This window comes from Antechinus flavipes, chromosome 4 (assembly GCF_016432865.1).
Source record: "Antechinus flavipes isolate AdamAnt ecotype Samford, QLD, Australia chromosome 4, AdamAnt_v2, whole genome shotgun sequence".
Taxonomy (NCBI): domain Eukaryota; kingdom Metazoa; phylum Chordata; class Mammalia; order Dasyuromorphia; family Dasyuridae; genus Antechinus; species Antechinus flavipes.
Window position 1 is genome coordinate 412,336,690 of NC_067401.1, and position 17,102 is coordinate 412,353,791.

Here is a 17,102-nt window from a genome sequence, read left to right on the forward strand (position 1 = left end):
ATCTCACAAACCTCAGGTTAAGAATTCTGGGGCCAGAAACAGTGGGAAACAGGATGAATCTATGGTAGGGAATGGAGAAGGCAGAGCTGAGCCCCAGGAATTGGGGATTGGATTCAAGGGAGAAAGTTACTTTCAGAGTATTTTGTTGAACACACTAAAGTTCTCAATAGGTTGCAAGATGAATAAAATAAGAGTTTTTTTTTTTTTTTTTAAAGCTGTTTCCAGGCTAAAAGGGGGGCCAGTTTAGAAAGGTTAAAGTGACATCTACCAGATGCAGCTCTTCAGCTTGAAAGAAGATCTCCCATAACAGAATGTAAAAACTGTAAATTCTTATAGTCACATGTTTTTTATCTTATCTGCCCAACAAAGGCCTAAACACATTGAGAAATAAGATTATTTCAGGCTTTATCTATATAGCTCATGGGAAGGGTAGAAAGCAGACAAGTTTAATATTAACCAGCTGCTGACACAGAAATACCATATCCTTTGCAAAAATTGTTTTCATTTGGCATGTTCACTTTTTAGCTTCCTAGATACATGAATTGAGACAAATAACATCACCTTTATGGGAAATTAAAAAGAAATGATTTGAATGGATGGTTCCATTAGAACCCTAAGATTCCTTCTATTATTATTCTGTTCAAAGCATATCCCCAGAGACACTTGAGTAAGACTTGAGCTACAGATAAATTGAGAACTAAATTGACCAATTTCTAAGTAGAAAAATAGAAACACAGAAATCTAGAGCTGGAAGGTACTTTAAAGATTATCTAATTTAATCCCTTTATTTGACAAATAGGGAAAAAGACTCAAGAGATTAAAATACTTGCCCAAGATCATCAGCACTGTTAAACAGAACTAAGCTTAGAACTTCTATCTTCTGACTTCCCACCCATCTTTCTATACTATGCTGCTCTCAAATGTTAGTTATGAGGAGGCTTCTGATTTTATGCAGCCTAATTCATTAGCACTTAGTAAACATCCTTGATTAGGGTAAGTTACTGTGTGATGCTGAGGACACAAAGCCAAAAACAAAGCAGGGGAATACATATGGAAAAATTAATATGATAGTTCCCAGTCTAAAGGGCTGAGTTTACATTTTACTGAAGGATATGTAGGAATGTGATAGAGACAGTTTGAACCATCTTGGGAGCCAACTATTAAATTTCAAGTGTGAAATTTAAACTCTGAAATTGGGAACGCTACAAAGAAGGGCTTGATGGATTGTTTTGTTGATTGTCTAGACCAGAGAAAATGATGGATTAGATGCTAATAATGCACATTAAATTTAGAGTGAGTTCTGGGTGTTGTGTGTGTGTATTGATCAGCTAGTTGTTACACTTTTACTAATAGCTATTTTAATATGTCTATACTGACTTAATTCAGAGGAATCATCTGACAGTTTCACTGACTAAATCCGCTAGTAGATTCCAAAATGTCAATCCACATATACAATTAGATTAATACTGCTAATAATATGAGAAAGTAATTGCTGATATGGTACTCAGCTGTTAGTTTTGTTATTGCCAAAAAAAGGAGTTTAATTCAACAAATATTAATTGATAACAAATATAATGCATTTAAGCCACAACTGAACTAATCCCTTTGGCTCTTTTGCTCGCTGTTCACCTCCTCCCGTAGAGAAAGAACATTATTTGGTGTGCTAAACTTGGGAGTCAGGATGGTCTGGGTTTAAATTCAGTCTCTTATTATTAATTTTCCTTGAATAATTCCAAATTGGTATCTAGAATGGATACACCAATTTATGGCTTCTGTATTTGATATTTATTAGCTGTGTGACTATCAAATGAGATATTTGCAAAATATTTAGCAAAGAAAAAAATACTCTCTGAGTCTCACTTTGATCATCTGTAAAATGGAGATATTTGAAATACCAACCTAACAGACTGTCAGATTTCAAAACATTAAGCCCTTTATAAACAATAAAAGTGCTATATAAACTATTTTCTTGTTTTTGATTGTAGAATGATCAAAAGATGCTGGATTTGAGTCAGAGGATCTGATCTTAAAAACCTGTCTCTACAATTCAAGACTTGAGGAAGAACATTAACATATTCCTCTGGGCCAAGCTTTGACTTCAGTAAACTTGGTCACCAGGGATTGGGCAGGAGAGTTTAGGGTGAGATATATTTTTTGGTCTAGGTTAATAGACAATAGAAATGATAATCTCTTATCATCTATATTCAACTTGTTTTCCAGGTCTGTTGATTTTACCTTTGCAATCTCTCTCCAATACACTTGTTGATTACTGCATTAGGTTGCTCATGGGTCTCCAATCCATTCTACATTCAGCCACTACAGTGAGTTTAAAGTGAATATTAAAACATCCCTTCAACTCAAACTCCAGTGGCTCCCTGTTGCCTCCAGGACCAAATACAAGGTGCATCAAACGTTAATGATATAGATGCCAGGTTTCTTACACTTGATTTGGGGCCAGGTACTCTTCATTCCTAGCCTCCTGATGATTCTATGACTAAGACACTCCTTTCTGGCCATCCCTCCATGCCTGGAAAGCTTTCTCTCCTTATCTCTACCTTCTGGTTTTGTTTAGGTCTCAGTTAAAATCCCCCCTTCTACAGGAAGCCCTTCCTAATCCCTCTTCATCCTAGTGCCTTTCCTCTATTAATTATTTCCTATTTTTACTTGTTTGGATATAGTTGTTTACCCTTCTCTTCTATTAGATTGAGTTCCTTGAAGGTAGGAACTGCCTTTTGCCTCCTTTTGTATTCCTAGCACTTAGTATAATACCGGGCACATTAATAGGTTCTTGACTGACATCCCCATGAAAATATGAAGACAATGTAATATTTACCCAGTCTCAGTCATAGGTGTGAGAGTTGCAGCAACCAGACCTTGAAGTTTCTTCTTGGGGAGAGCCATTGTACTGTTGGAAGAAGTAGGAAAACAATTTAGATTCTCTCTTCTTCAGAAAGCTCCTATTAATGACAAACTCCCAGACAAAGTCCACTCCCAGGAGCCTTGGTGAGTGCTTTTCAGTCATGTGATAATTAACATATAAGGTCCCCACTCAGAAAATAATGGACTTAAAAAACAGGTGGGTGGGTCCTAGAAAGATCTCATCAGAAGGTCCTCTTCTGATTTACACAAATAATTGTATAACTATCTAAAAAGCTCATAAAGAGCTGGGAGGCCAAGAAAATCTTGTATACAAACGAAGAGGAAATTTGAACAGGGTAATTTTTTTTTGAAGGATGGGGAACTTTATCAAATTATAAACCTGATTTAAGATCACAGGAATTACAGTGGGAAAAGACCTACAGATAGTAGAGGAATTTCTTAACCCCCAGAGCCAAAGATCCTCCTAGAGAGTAATTCATTCCTTTCACTTTGGTCTGTTAGACTGGAGATCAGTAAAATAAGAGGTCCAGCTAGAACATAAAAAATATCATTAGCATCAGCTAATGAGCAGGTAGGTGAGTAGCAACTCTGGGAAACAAAGGGACATATTTAGAGGGTTTTTGTAGAGCTTCAGGGGAAGTGGTTAAAAGAACCTATTAGGTAAGGTTCCTTTACCACTTTCTTGATTTGGGAGGCTAACAGGAACACCATATATCAGGTGTTTTTTGGGGGGCCTGAGGCTTTGTGGGTTAAGAGGAAGAATCTTAAGATTCGTCTGAGTGTTGTTAACTTTGTTGCTCAAGATCAGGCTTATTCAGGTGGGGATATTTCTCTGTACATAATCACATCAAACCTTTTATTGGGGTTGAGGCCTCCCAGACAGTGACCAAAGATCTCCTTACAAGCAGACTAGAAGAGAATAGACTAAGAATTGTCACCCCAGTAGGTTCCACTCCCACCAAATTCACAGCACAAAGTTCTAACCATTTCCTCCTTAAAACACCCTCACCTATCTGGCATCAGCCCATACTCTCAGTCTTTGTGGGATGAGGGGTGGATTGAAAATGGGTATTGTGTACCCTTGGGAGGAGAGAAAATTATAGGCTTTTCTCTCTGGAACACTCTAGTTCGACAGGTGTGAAATGGAAGCAGAACTTGTGGAGGAGAGCTATAATACCCTTTTAATATATTTTAAATACAATTTATTTATAGTTTTTGTTGTCATATCGTCTACATTTCCCAAAGTATCCCTTTCCCTCCCAGAGAAATGTCCTTTCTCACAAATAAAAAAATGGAAAGTTAAATAAAACTAACCAACACCAAAGAAGCCTGATAATATAGCACTCATGCTTGAGGTCCCCCACCTCTGGGGAGAAAAAAGGGGTGTGTGTGTGTGTGTGTGTGTGTGTGTGTGTGTGTGTGTAAAGGCAGTTAAAGTCTCCTTTCCAGCAGAGAGGTGTAGAACCAATGTGGAACCACAGCAGCCTGACTAAGTGGGAAGAAGGCTTACTGGTACTCTCTGGCACATCAGTCACTCTAAATGAGCCCGTCTCTTCAAAATGAGGGGGGCTCGTACTAGCTCTAAATCTACTAAGCCTGTACCATCATAAAGCTGGAAAGCTCAGAGGCCCCTTAACCATCTCATTCAGGATGCAATGCCCTTTACAGCCCTGACAGAGGGCCCTTTTAGCCTCAATCTAAATATTTTCCAGGCCACTACTGAAAGGCATCAAGTTCTACAATCTCTTGGAAGTTCACTATCTAAGAAGAGTATCAACATGACCTTAATTATCTGGAGATCAAACTCTAGTGGAATACCTAATTGTTTGCTACAGTCCTATTGTGGTGACCTTGAGGGGTGGGGAGGTGGGAGAGCCAGGACAGAGGAACATAAATTTATTTGTGTGTCAAACCAAAATGTTGTCTAGTCATTTTAGTCATGTCTGAGTCTTTGTGATCCCATTTGGGGTTGTCTTGGCACATACTAGAAAAGCTTGTAGAAGTCTATTAAAACCTATTATATTAATAAGTATTTTTCCAGTCTAAAGTTCATTCTAGACTTCTCATTCAGTTGTATCCCATCTCATGACTTCAAACAATATCTTAATGTTCAGACTCTTTATCACCCAATTTGGGGTTTTCTTAGCAAAAACCTTGGAATAGTTTGCCCATGTCCTTCTTCATCTTATTTCACAGATGAGGAAACTGAGGCAAACAGGGTTAAGTGCCTTGCTCAGAGTGTTTGAGGTTGGAATTGAACTCATGAAAGAGCCTTTCTGACTCCAGATCCAGTAATCTATTCATTCCCCCCTCCACTGCTCCCTAAAATGGGTGTGGTTCTAGAACCAACTCAAAACCAAGTCTTGAAGGCTGGCACATCACCAAGTTGATCTTGCGGTGCTTGTTTTTGGATACTGCAATTCTGAAAGAAGACCTAGACAACTAGGTGGCAAAGTAGACAGTGTTGTCCTTGGGAATCGAGAAAAGCTTAGTTCAAATTCAGCCTCAGTCAGATACTAGTTGTGTGACCTTGGACAAATCACTTGACCTTGCTCAGCTGTTTTCTCATCTATAAAATGGGGATAATAAAAACTTAATCATAGGATTTGTTGGGAGGATCAAATGAGATAAATATGGGATAACAATGCAATATGTGCCAGGTGACTTAAAAAAATGAAATCAGCTAACATTTGGCAGAAATTTAAAATTAAAAAAAAATAAACTTTCTGAAAATAAAGGGATACCTGTTTGAGGAGACCACCTGTAGTTCTTTCAACAAATAGGTAACTAAAGGATAAATAGTCTCCTAAGCATGTAGTTAAAAAGCTATGAGCCATATTTGAAAATAGGGAAATTTCTTCCTGGCTGAGATTTGGCTTGCCAATTTCTCCTTTTTTTTCTAACTTTACCTAAAAGATTTAAAATAAATGAAGTCTAGGTTGAAACTTAATTATAGTTACACTTTTACAATTTAAATTGAGAAAGACATTAGTTAACATTGAGAGTTCTGAAACTTATATTTGCTGTGCCCTATTTAAAAGTTATCAAGTCTACCATCTTAGAAAGTCATAGTTGACCAATCACCAAATCCCTTTCATTACAGATTATCCTAATGATATTCAAGTAATAAAAATAAATTCTTAGGGGAAAAAAGAAAATAGAAAAATTTCCTGATCTGGAACAGCTTTTTCTCCCCATAAGCTTCATACAGTGCTTACACTTGGCACTATTTATTCTAGCATTTATTATTATTTTTTTATGTGTGTTCATCTCTCAACTTCATACTAAGGTTTTTGAAAATAGGGCCTATGTCCTATTTTTTTCTGAGATATAGCACCTAGAAAAATGTTGGGCATATGGAAAGTACTCATTAAATTTGCTTGCTCATTGAAAAGTCATAGATTTTAATAGCTGAAAGTCATTTCAGAGGCCATTTTGTCCAAAACCTGAAGAGTCCCCATTAGTAATGGTTTTCTGGCAATCACCTCTCATGAAAGCTCATTCCACAACTGTACAGCTTCAATTAACAGGCATCATGACGTCAGACCTGAATCCATTTACAATTTCTACCCCAACACTTCTTGCTTTATCTTCTGGGGCTAAATAGAACTAAATGAAACTGTCACATGATAGACTTTTAAGTACTGGAGGGTAGGGATCACATCCCTTTTAAATCTCCTCTTTTGCTGAGTAATGAGTTCGTTATTTCAACTGATCCTCATATACTAGGGCAAAGGCAGAAGGCAGAGAAGGAGATCCATCCATCCCAGTCACAAATGAACAAAATCTTCCTTTCCTTCTTCCCTCCCTCTTTCTTTTCTTCATTATATTTTGAACAAAGAGAAAATGTTTTTAAAAGGGATATGTAAAATTCCTGAGCATGGACTGGTTCTTGGATAAAATTTACTCTAACAGGAGGTAAAAAATAAAGAATATTATTTAGATCCTTCAAATAATAAAGTACGTAGACACAAGTTGAATGTCATATAACAGACATTCTTTTCAAAATGTTAAATATTTATATATTTAAAAAAGCAAGACAGACAAAACATAAGCAATGGATCCAAGTGACTATTTTCATTTGCCATTTGACTTTCAGATAAAGATATACTTCAGAATACCCTCTCCATGAAATATAAAGTCTCCACTTTGTAGCAAAGAAAATTGGTCAAAATGTTCTCTACTTAATGTTCAAGGTGAATTTTTAATGCGATCGCTGAAAAATGTTAAGAAATTGTCTCTAGGAATTGAAAGGTCATAGAAAAGAGGTTAAAATAAATTTAGATTCCATGACTAACCCAGTCACAGAACTGGTGAATCTTGAAGATGTCAAGAAGTTTTAGAAATGATCAAGGTGGCATTTCTCCACTTAGCTCCCTTCATTTTAAGAACTTGCTCAAAATCCCATATCTATTTAGTGGATAAGTGGAAACTAAACCCCATTATACATAGTATGTACTATATATGTATATATATAAGTATTTACTACACCATTCCTATTCAGCTTTATTTAGCTTGTATACTGATTTTATGAAATTAGTTACTTGAATTAAACTGAACTCCAGCCCAAACATGATATTCAGGAATTACTAAGGTATTAATTTAACAAATAAAAAATTAATTCCCAAAGCTACTCCACTATTTCCACAATTTCCAACAAAGTAGTAGCAAGTGATTAAGCTAGAGTTTTATCTTATTAATCTCTTTTCTCACTAGAAGAGATTCATAATGAACAGTGAGAACTCAACTTACTCAGCAGGAAGGAGGAACAATCTATTATACTCAGATTGAGCCAGGAAGCTGGCTCAAATTCATACTAGTAAGCATTTCTGAGTTCTCCTGTTAAGGATTTGTGTTTTCATAGAGAACTTGATTTTGTGAACAACAGCAGAGAACAGGAAATAACAGAGCTAATCAGCAGCCCCTAGAGTCTCTCAGCAGGTTTACAGAAAGTTCAAATAAGAGCTTATGACTGACCTGTCTAAAAGCACAAAGTAATAAGAAGAGGAATGAAGGGTGGCTAATGTGGGTGGAGTGGGTCAAGTAAAAGAGGAAGATAAAGAGGAAATGAAAAAAAAAAGCCTTTTTTGAATCTTGACAAATTTTGCAGAAGTTTCTGAATGAAGCCTTGAAGATTACTAAGATTTATATAGGACTTTACACTTCAGCTTCTTAAACTGTGGTTCACGACCCCACATAACTGAATATTATGTTAAGCCAGGTTTTTCAGACTCTCAATGCAGCTGTCTCCATTTGTACCACTCTTCAGGGGCCATCTCTAGTCTCCCTTTTCTATACCTTTACCATCCCGACCCAGATAGCTTCAGAGGAGAGAGGTTGGCGATTTTTCCAGCCCTCCCTCATTCAAATCCAATTTATCATCACATCATCTCTAAAGTCACCATCCTCTTCAAAAGCAAAGGAACAATGACCTGTAAGTGGCAGGAGCCCCACTGCACAGTTCCAGTTGGACTATACATCTTCCTCCTTCCCTCTTTCATTCCTTTCTCTCTCCCTCTTTTCCTTCTCTTCTTCCTTCCCTCTTCCAGTACTCCTTTCATTCTTTCCTCCCTCTCTGCCTCCCTCCTTCCCTTTATCCTCTCCCTGAATGCACATGCTGTATCAAAAACTCACCTGCAAGCACTATTCCCAAAGAACTATGAATTTTGACTGCAAAAACCTGGACAAGTATCTTGGTTTTTATGGGCTAGATTTCTCTCTTAAGGACACATCAACCTTTAAAACCTAATTATTCTGACTCTCACTGATTGGCCAAATAGGTCCTACCCCACGCCCCACTTGGTCTTCATTTTAGTCCAGATAACCCCAGAATGAATGTGAATAGCAATTTCTTCTCTTTAGGCCCCAAACCCTCAGGGTCTTCCCTTCCCCTAGTGTTTTTTTTTAATTAGGTAAAAGATATCATTCTTAGTCAATTTTATTATCTAGCATTAATCACTCAATTAAATTGAAAAGGTTTTTTTCTCTCTTTTTTTATTTTTTATTTTTAAATAACTTTTTATTGACAGTGAAAAGGGTTAAAGGGTATCTCAAATCACAATCTCTCAGAGCTTATGGGGCTATCTCCAGAGACCTAGATCTATATCTGGCTACTGGACCCAGATGGTTCTGGAGGAGAAAGTGAGGCAGGTGACCTTGCCCAGCCCTTTCTCACTGAAATCCAATTCTCTTTCATATCATAGCATCCCCTCCCTGATATCATGATCTACTCTAAGAATGAGGGACAAACAACAAAGCACCTCACCAAATTGTTGCAACCTTGACAGAAGAAATGTGAAAATGCTTCCCTCTACTTTTAAAAGGTTTTCCTACTCAGCACTCTTCCTTTTCCCCTTCTATTTTCAGTTTTAGAAAGATGACTAAAATATCTAAGATAAAGCATCTATTTGTTTCCACCCAATCTCTAATAGATATAATCTTTATCTCTTTTTATAGATGAGGCTGAGGATCAGAAAGGTTACCTGGTCTGAGGCTATTTAACTAATTAAGAGTATTAAGGACTATGCCTAAGTGAAGGGGCAGGCTAATTCTCCAAGAGCCTCCACAGCTGTGGATCATAACACTTGAAGGAGTTGCAAAGCAGCCTTTACTGATGTAGGTGGGGATGGGGAATGAAATAAGTTGGAGGGAGAGGGAAGAGGAGAGCGGTCAGAGAATGTAACTGCTTTTCAGTCTCCTTGTATCATTATCAGCATCATCCTCTCACATGAAGAGATCCATTCTACAGGTCTGAGTTAGATCTTCAGCAGCCACTGGCAGGTGGCTCCTGTATCACAACAAAGAGGAAGAGCTGGGATTCGAATCCAGCTCTTTGGATTTCAAATTTGGGGTCCTATGTCATCTCTCACACAGTTTTCTCTTTCAAATAGGAGGCAAAATAGAATCTCTGTTTCCAGGGAGCAGGAAGAAAAATCCAGTGCTTTCTTTGATTGTAGACATGCTCTTGTTCACTTTTGATGGAAAAGATGATGAATCTCTTCCAGTCTTCATGACTAAAATGGGAAGTAGTAAGGACACAGGAAATAGTTGTATAGTCCTAGATATATAGATACAGCAGTCCAATAAATATCAGAAACTTACTGATTAAATTTTTCAAGTCTCTGGACAGTGAAGAGTAAGAGAATACTGAAAGGTTTCCTTCAAATTGCAAAGAATTAGGAGGTTGGTTCTTTTTGACTCTTTGATAAGTAGATCCACAAATGAACCCCCAAAAGTACATACTTCCTTTAAAATTTTTACTTTGGTTTTCACCTTAGTCTACAAATTTGTGTACCATCAATTGGATGGGGATCAATGTGTAAAAATATACATTTTGCACTTAACTTGTGTCCTTAAGCTGAGACCTTTTTTTTTTTTTTTTTTTTCAAAACAGCATATTCTGTTGCCTTTTCTAAACCTCAGACCAACAAAGACTCAGAATTTTAGAGTCTAAAGAGACCTGATGCCCTTTTATCATTTATCAGAGGATCTACCATTTTACAGAAGAGGAAACAAGTTTAGGGAGTTAAGTGATTAAGGTCAGAAAGCTGTTAAAAGTCCTCATCCTCCTCACCCTTAGTCAACTGCCTTTTTTCTACTACATCAATTAGAGCATCCTAATGAGGAATGGATTGCAATTCCCTCTTCTCCCAATGGTAATCATCATCTTAAATTCTTTAAAACTCCTCATAAAATCTACCACCATCCTGTGATTTCCTCACAAGTTGTCATAACAAATTCTCTTCAAAGCCCCCAAATTTAACAACTCTTATTAATAACAAAAACTAGTGTGTACATAGCATTTTATGAAGTGCAAAGTAGTATGCAAATATCTAATTCTATCTTTACTGAAATTGTGAGAGGGAGGAGCTATTATTTCACAGTTGAGTAACTGAGATTGAGAAGAGGGGAAATGACTTGTTCAGAGTCACATGATTAATAAGTATTTGAGGCTGAAGGATTTCCAGATTCTAGGTCCAATATTCTAACCACCGAGCCACCTGGCTGCTTTGATTTTGCTTAGATCACATAAACAAAAGTTTTTTGGAGGATCTTCAACAATTGTAAAAATGAAAAGGGGCTCTGAACAAAAATTTGAGAATCACTACATAAGATGATCTTTGATAGTCTATGAATCTAGAATGCTACTGAAGTTTAGGTTGTAGGTGGAAAAATGGAGCAGAGTATGATAATGTTGGATACTTCTAGTGGTAAGTGATGCGTATGTATACCCACACAGTGATAATATGAATCCTTTACAAGGAACATTTGATACTAAAAAGTGACTGTCTTTGGGGGTAGGTGGCCAGAGAGAAGAAAAATTAATACCACACTAAGCATTTTAGGTACAAGTCTGCCACAAACCATCTTTATTAGGTTATAATTTTTCCCATAAAACTAAGTTGCCCCCCTCCCCACTCAAAGGGAGAAATGGCAGATTCTCTTTATAAATTCCAGATAAATTCTCCTTATAAATTCTACTCCCCAAATTAGAAAACTTTTTTTTTTTTGGCTAAATAATTGGGGTTTAAGTGACTTGTCCAGGGTCACACAGCTAGGATGATCACAAAGCTAAGGGTCTGAGGCCCGATTTGAACTAAAACATTTTAAACATTTACAAGAATCTTGGAGGAAAATTTTTACAATATGATAAACTACTGCAAGGTAAAAGTTAATATTTTGCTTTATCAGTCTAGAACAACATTCCTAGAACGTTCAGCCATGCCCTTGAGGCATCAATTTCCAAAAACCATTTAATCTTTCTCAGATCTTTTCTCAAAAAGGTTAACTCAGAGGGTTACAGCTGACCTTACAGAAAAATAATCAAGAAATCTCCATTTTCAGAACTAAATTTAATTTCATTAAGGAAATGGGGAAAGGAGATTTGGCTTTAAATTGGATCATTAATTCCTTCAGGGGATAGGGAAAATCAAAACCCTTAAAGAGGCTAGAGGCAATTTCCTTTTAAAGCTAATTACCCTCTGAATTCATTTACATACCCATATATATGAATCCATACATGTATATGTCATGAAATTTTATAAGTATAAATGTATATGAAGTTTTAGTTTTTATCAACCTTTTGCACACTTTTAAAGAAATGGGTTATAAGAAAAAGATTTTTAAAGGTAATTATCTCCTAATAATAGCTAGTCTTTATTAACACCAAGTACTGTGCTAAATATTCTACAGGCATTATCTCATTTGATCCTTAAAAACAATCCGATAGGAGCTATTAATATTCTCATTTTACTGTGGAGAAAACAGGGACAAAGGTTAAGCGACTTTTCCAAGATCCCACAGCTAAGGGTTTTGATTTTCCCTATCCCCTGAAGGAATTAATGATCCAATTTAAAGTATTTGAACTCAGGTCTTTCTGACTCCAGGGGAAGCCTTCTATCTATAGAACCAGTTATGTCTGAAATGGGACGTTAAGTGGTTTAGGGGATAAAATGTGGGCACTAGAATCAGGAAGCTTCATCTTCCTGAGGTCAGATCTGTCTCAGACACTTACTAGCTATCTGACTCTGGGCAAACCATTTAATCCTGTTTGCCCCAATTTGCTCATTTGTAAAATGAGCCGGAGAAGGAAATGACAAAACAATTTAGTATCTTTGCCAAGAAAATCCCAATTGGGGCTACAAAGAGGGGGGCACAACTGAAGAAGTCTGGAATGGGCCTGAGGCTGAAGATACATTTATTTCTTGATATTTTCAGTTGAATAAGAAGTTTTAATATGCTTCCACAAACCTTTGTCTGTCTTCTTGGTTTAATTGTCATGCTAACAAATTTAAAGGTAGATGCCTTTGCAGCAGACAGTTTTAGACAATCTACTCCCAGTTGGGATTCAAGAATTAAGAATCGGAACTGAGAGGTCATTTAATTCTCTAAACTTGCGTAGAAGGAGAAACTGCCTTGTTCAGAACAGGGGACTGGGCAAACAAGTGCACAATGGACAGAGCCTGAATTCAAACGCAGCCTCAGTTTCCTACTAGCTGTATGACCCAAAGCAAGTCACTTAATCCTGTCTGCCTCAGTTTCCTCATCTATAAAATGGGCTGGAAAAGGAAATGACAAACCTTTCCTCTATCTTTGCCGAGAAAACCCGCCATGGACGCGGGAAGAGTCAGATACCCCTGGACTGAGTTGGGTAGCCAGTTAGTATGGAGCAGAGATGTAAAACACTGTGCCCCCAAGGAGTTTACAATACATTGAGGACCAAAATCATTTTGTCCCACTTGACGGACTGGGAAACAGTTCCGGAGACCAAATGCGCTCTTTGGAGCGCCCCGTACAGCGCCAGCGCAGCTCAATGAACTTGCATTCCCAGAGGTAAAGATGCCTGATGACCGAAGTGGTCGGGATTCGCACCCAGGTCCTCTGACATCCAGCACCCAGCCAGACGCCGGGGACCCAGTCCACCTCCACCCTCGCCTTCCCGGCTACTCTCTCCCAGTTCTTTCCCGCCCGGTCGGCCCGGGAAGCCCCCAGTCTGTTCCTGTCAGTCCAGCGGCAGCTGCCGTCTATCTGCTCGCCCTCACCCGCGCCGGTGGACGAAGCTCGTCTCCCTTGGCTGTGGCCGCCGCAGCTCTGCTTCCCGCAGCCGGGTCGGGAGCCAACACTAGAACTCGGGTGCCACTCAGCGCTCGCGCGCTCTCGGGCTTGCGCGCTCGCGCATTTTCCTTCAGCTGCTTCTCTCTCCCTTTCCGCGCCCAGGAGCGCGCGCGATCACGCGCCATGGCCGCACGGAACCCTGGGAATTGTAGTTTCCGTTTCCCTCCTTTCCTCCTTTAACTGCTGCGTCGGACCCACTAAGTTGTCGGGCGGAGAGAGGGGAGAGGAGCTACTATCATGGCTTGAAGCTCTGGGTTCAGACCGCCGTGCTTAGAATCTTTAGATTCTTGTAGGTCCCCATATGCTAAATCCACAGATCCTCTACCCCAGCAGAGAAGTGGAAGAACTTCAGGGACGGGGGCGGGGCAGACAGCGCAGTAGTCCAGTGCGCCTGCGCAGCTTTCTGCGCCGGCCCTCCTTCCCCGTCCCTTCCCTGAAGTTCTCCTGATTCTCTCTTGGACCCGAAGCTTTCCGGCCGCCTCCGCCTCTGAAGTGCAGGTCCTGGTGTGACCCAGGCAGCGTCCCGTGCGGAGGTCTGCTACAATTTATTTCCCTGTGGCATTCATGAAAAAGCCGGGCAGATGCCAGCTGCTCGTGCCATTCAGCCCCAGTTCTCCAAAACTAGTTCTTGGGGATCGGAGACGGTCCAAAGTGCTATTACTGTCACCCCTTCCGCCCCACTAAGGCCGAATGCCCGTTGCTATGCCCCTCCAATGGCCGCTCTGGTCACCTATGCCGTTTTTACTTACTGTTTAACAGGAACATTTTTTAAAAAATTTATTTAAAACTAAAGAAAAAAAACAAACAGAGAAAGGAAAACCAAAATAAAACATTGTCAAGTAGCCAACAGAATATCAGGGAGGATTCAAAATAAGTAACAGTAAATTTCCATTTCAAGAAAGCATAATTTTAATAGAAATGATTATGTTCATGATTGGCTATCTTTTCTTTACTTCCTTGCTTCTTTTGTTGTTTGCTGTGCACTTTTTACTTTTATTATTTCTATTTTCTATTGAGTTAAGGTTTGATTGAGATAAAATACTTTAAATCTGCAAGTTCATTGAATGTTCATTTTTGGGTTCAATATTATGCTTTTTCCTGGATATAATATTTTTGACTGCAGGCCTAGTTCTTTTAATTGTCTATATAATATTCTAGGATCTGCAATCTTTTATTGTAGCTGCTGATAGATCCTGTACAATTTTTATTGTAGCTCCAGCAAATTTGAATTGTTTTTGTTTATTTCTTATAAAATTTTCTCTTTGATCTGGAGTTTTTGATATTTAATAATAATATTCCTTAGGTTAGGTTCACAAGACAAAATAGTCAATGACTATTATAATATAGTTTTTGACAAATTCAAAGACCCCAGCTTTTGGGATAAGAACTTACTACTTTACAAACACTACTAGGAAAATTGGAAACTAGCCCACATATAATGCTATATATCAAGATAAGTTCGAAATGGCTTCATGATTTAGACATAAAGAGTGATAATATAAGCAATTAGAAGAATATAGGATAATTTACCTATCTATAGATCTATGGAGTAGGAAAGGATTTGTGACCAAAAGAGAAATGGAGTTCATTGTTGAACACAAAATAGATAATTGTATAGGGCTGGAACTCTGAAAAGGTACACTTAAGACTCAATATGGTTGATGTAATCTTACAATAAGATATTAACTCAGTGGAATTGATGAAATAATGGTTCCCTTGTGATATAGTGATTGGCTTATACTCAGTATGATGAATTGATGTAATTGTAATAAGAGTATTTAAGAGGTCAGAGTCAGAGGGAAGTGAGGGACTGAGATGTGCAGACTGCTGGAAGAGACTGTAGACTGACTGACTGAGACTGCTGGGAGACTGAAGGAGACGATAAAGACTTTGGACTTTATTCTTGACTGTAATGTTCTCTCTAAAATGTAATATTCTCTGTTGATGTTTTCTTGGGGTCTCTAGAGGCAGCTTTCATTTCAGTTCAGAGTAATCACCACAAATGTAGCCAGGTGTTAAAATCCAAATCCTATATTGTCTCTTTCAAAGTCCTATCTCCTTCACTTGGGGCTGGGCTAGTTTTCTGGGGGCCTTCTGGAGTCTTAGTTAAAGTGGAGAAGCTGAGGAGGAGAGCCTACCATCAAAGTGGTGTGAGATGGGATGAATCTGTCTGAGTACAAGGGCTTGGGCTTGTGCTCCAGCCTCCAGCCTCCAGCCTCCAGCCTCCTGCCTCCAGCCTCCTGTCAGCTTGTCTCTGAGTCTCTCCTAATCCAAAGGTTTGTGCTTCAACCTCCAGCCACCACAAAGGTGGAGATAGAATGAATCTGTCTCAGCCTCTGAGAGTTTCTAGTGCCTTTGTCTCTTCTGGCCCTGAGAGCTTCTAGCTTATATGCTGTACACTGAGTACAAACTAATCATTATATCACTAGGAAACCATTATTTGTTGTAGGATTAAATCAATGCTAAACTAGATTTAACCATTGTCTCCTCAATTCCACTTAGTACCTTGTTTCAAGTTCTGGCCCATAACATCTCCTTGAAGGATTAAATCAATCATACTGAACCAAGATAACTATTGTCTCTATCAGTTCCACTGACTTAGTACCTTGTAAGAATCCTTTGTTTCAAGTTCAGAGTTCTGGCATATAAAACCTGACTATACGTGTGGTGATTGTTCTGTTGAGACCAAGGCTGGTCCCAAGGCCCTCCAAAAAGCTAGCCTGAACATTAGAGATAATTTTGATTATGTCAAGTTAAAAAGTTTTTGGTTAAACAGAAGTAATACAGACAAGATTAGAAGGGAAGCAAACTGGGAAAAACATTTTTACATTTAAATACATAAATACAAATATGTATACATAAGTAAATGTAACATATGTACATAACAAATGTAACATATTATCTATATTATATTAGCAAATGAGAATTTCTTCCAAGACATTTACATGACTATAAACAGTCCCTCAGCTTTCTTTGACTAATGAGGATGAAACTAAACTTTGGGTGAAATCTAGGACAATTATGATTCATAATAAATTTTGTTATGGATGGATGTCATATTAAATACCTTTGACTAAAGCCAAAGTTTTCTTTTCAGAAATTGATGAAAATTACCTATTCCAATGGAAAAATAAAAATTCTAGTTACTAAATGTAAATTCTCCTTTGAAAAGCAACAAAATAAATGATGTATGAATTCATACTGAATAGATTATTTAATATCCCAAAGACATATCTCAAACTAGCAATACTAAATTAGTAAGCTAGTTTCCTGTAGGGTTAAATAACAGAAGAGACAGAGAGTTATTTTACAAATAATAATTGTAGGCAGTCATCTGAAACTTGTTGCCTGTCTGACATTTGATTCAAATGACAGCAAACCCCACAGAATGCATGATTTTCATCCCTGAATAATGTTAAATTTTAAAATATTCCATTTGAATGACTGTTCTAAAATAGCAATTTAATTATACAATGTGCAACAAAATCACTTATCTCAAGATTTCTGTGTTTTTAACAAATTTGACAGTGATAAATTTAGTTGTGCAGGAGTATTTTATTTTTTCTGAACCATTGTATGACAATGGGCAGTTTTTAAAAATTTGTATA

At 38.0% G+C, this 17,102-nt stretch overlaps 1 protein-coding gene across 1 annotated transcript in view; it reads right to left on the bottom strand.

Moving 5' to 3' along the window:
• NPL (N-acetylneuraminate pyruvate lyase) overlaps positions 1-13,519 on the bottom strand; it is a 51,160-nt gene extending 37,641 nt beyond the window's left edge. The window contains exons 1-2 of the mRNA XM_051998817.1: positions 13,422-13,519; positions 2,834-2,905 (exon numbers count right to left, since the gene is read on the bottom strand). Of these exons, the coding sequence (XP_051854777.1) occupies positions 2,834-2,901 (68 nt within the window). The 5' untranslated portion in view covers positions 2,902-2,905; positions 13,422-13,519. The remainder of the gene's footprint in view (positions 1-2,833; positions 2,906-13,421) is intronic.
• Between the last annotated feature and the right edge of the window lie 3,583 nt (positions 13,520-17,102).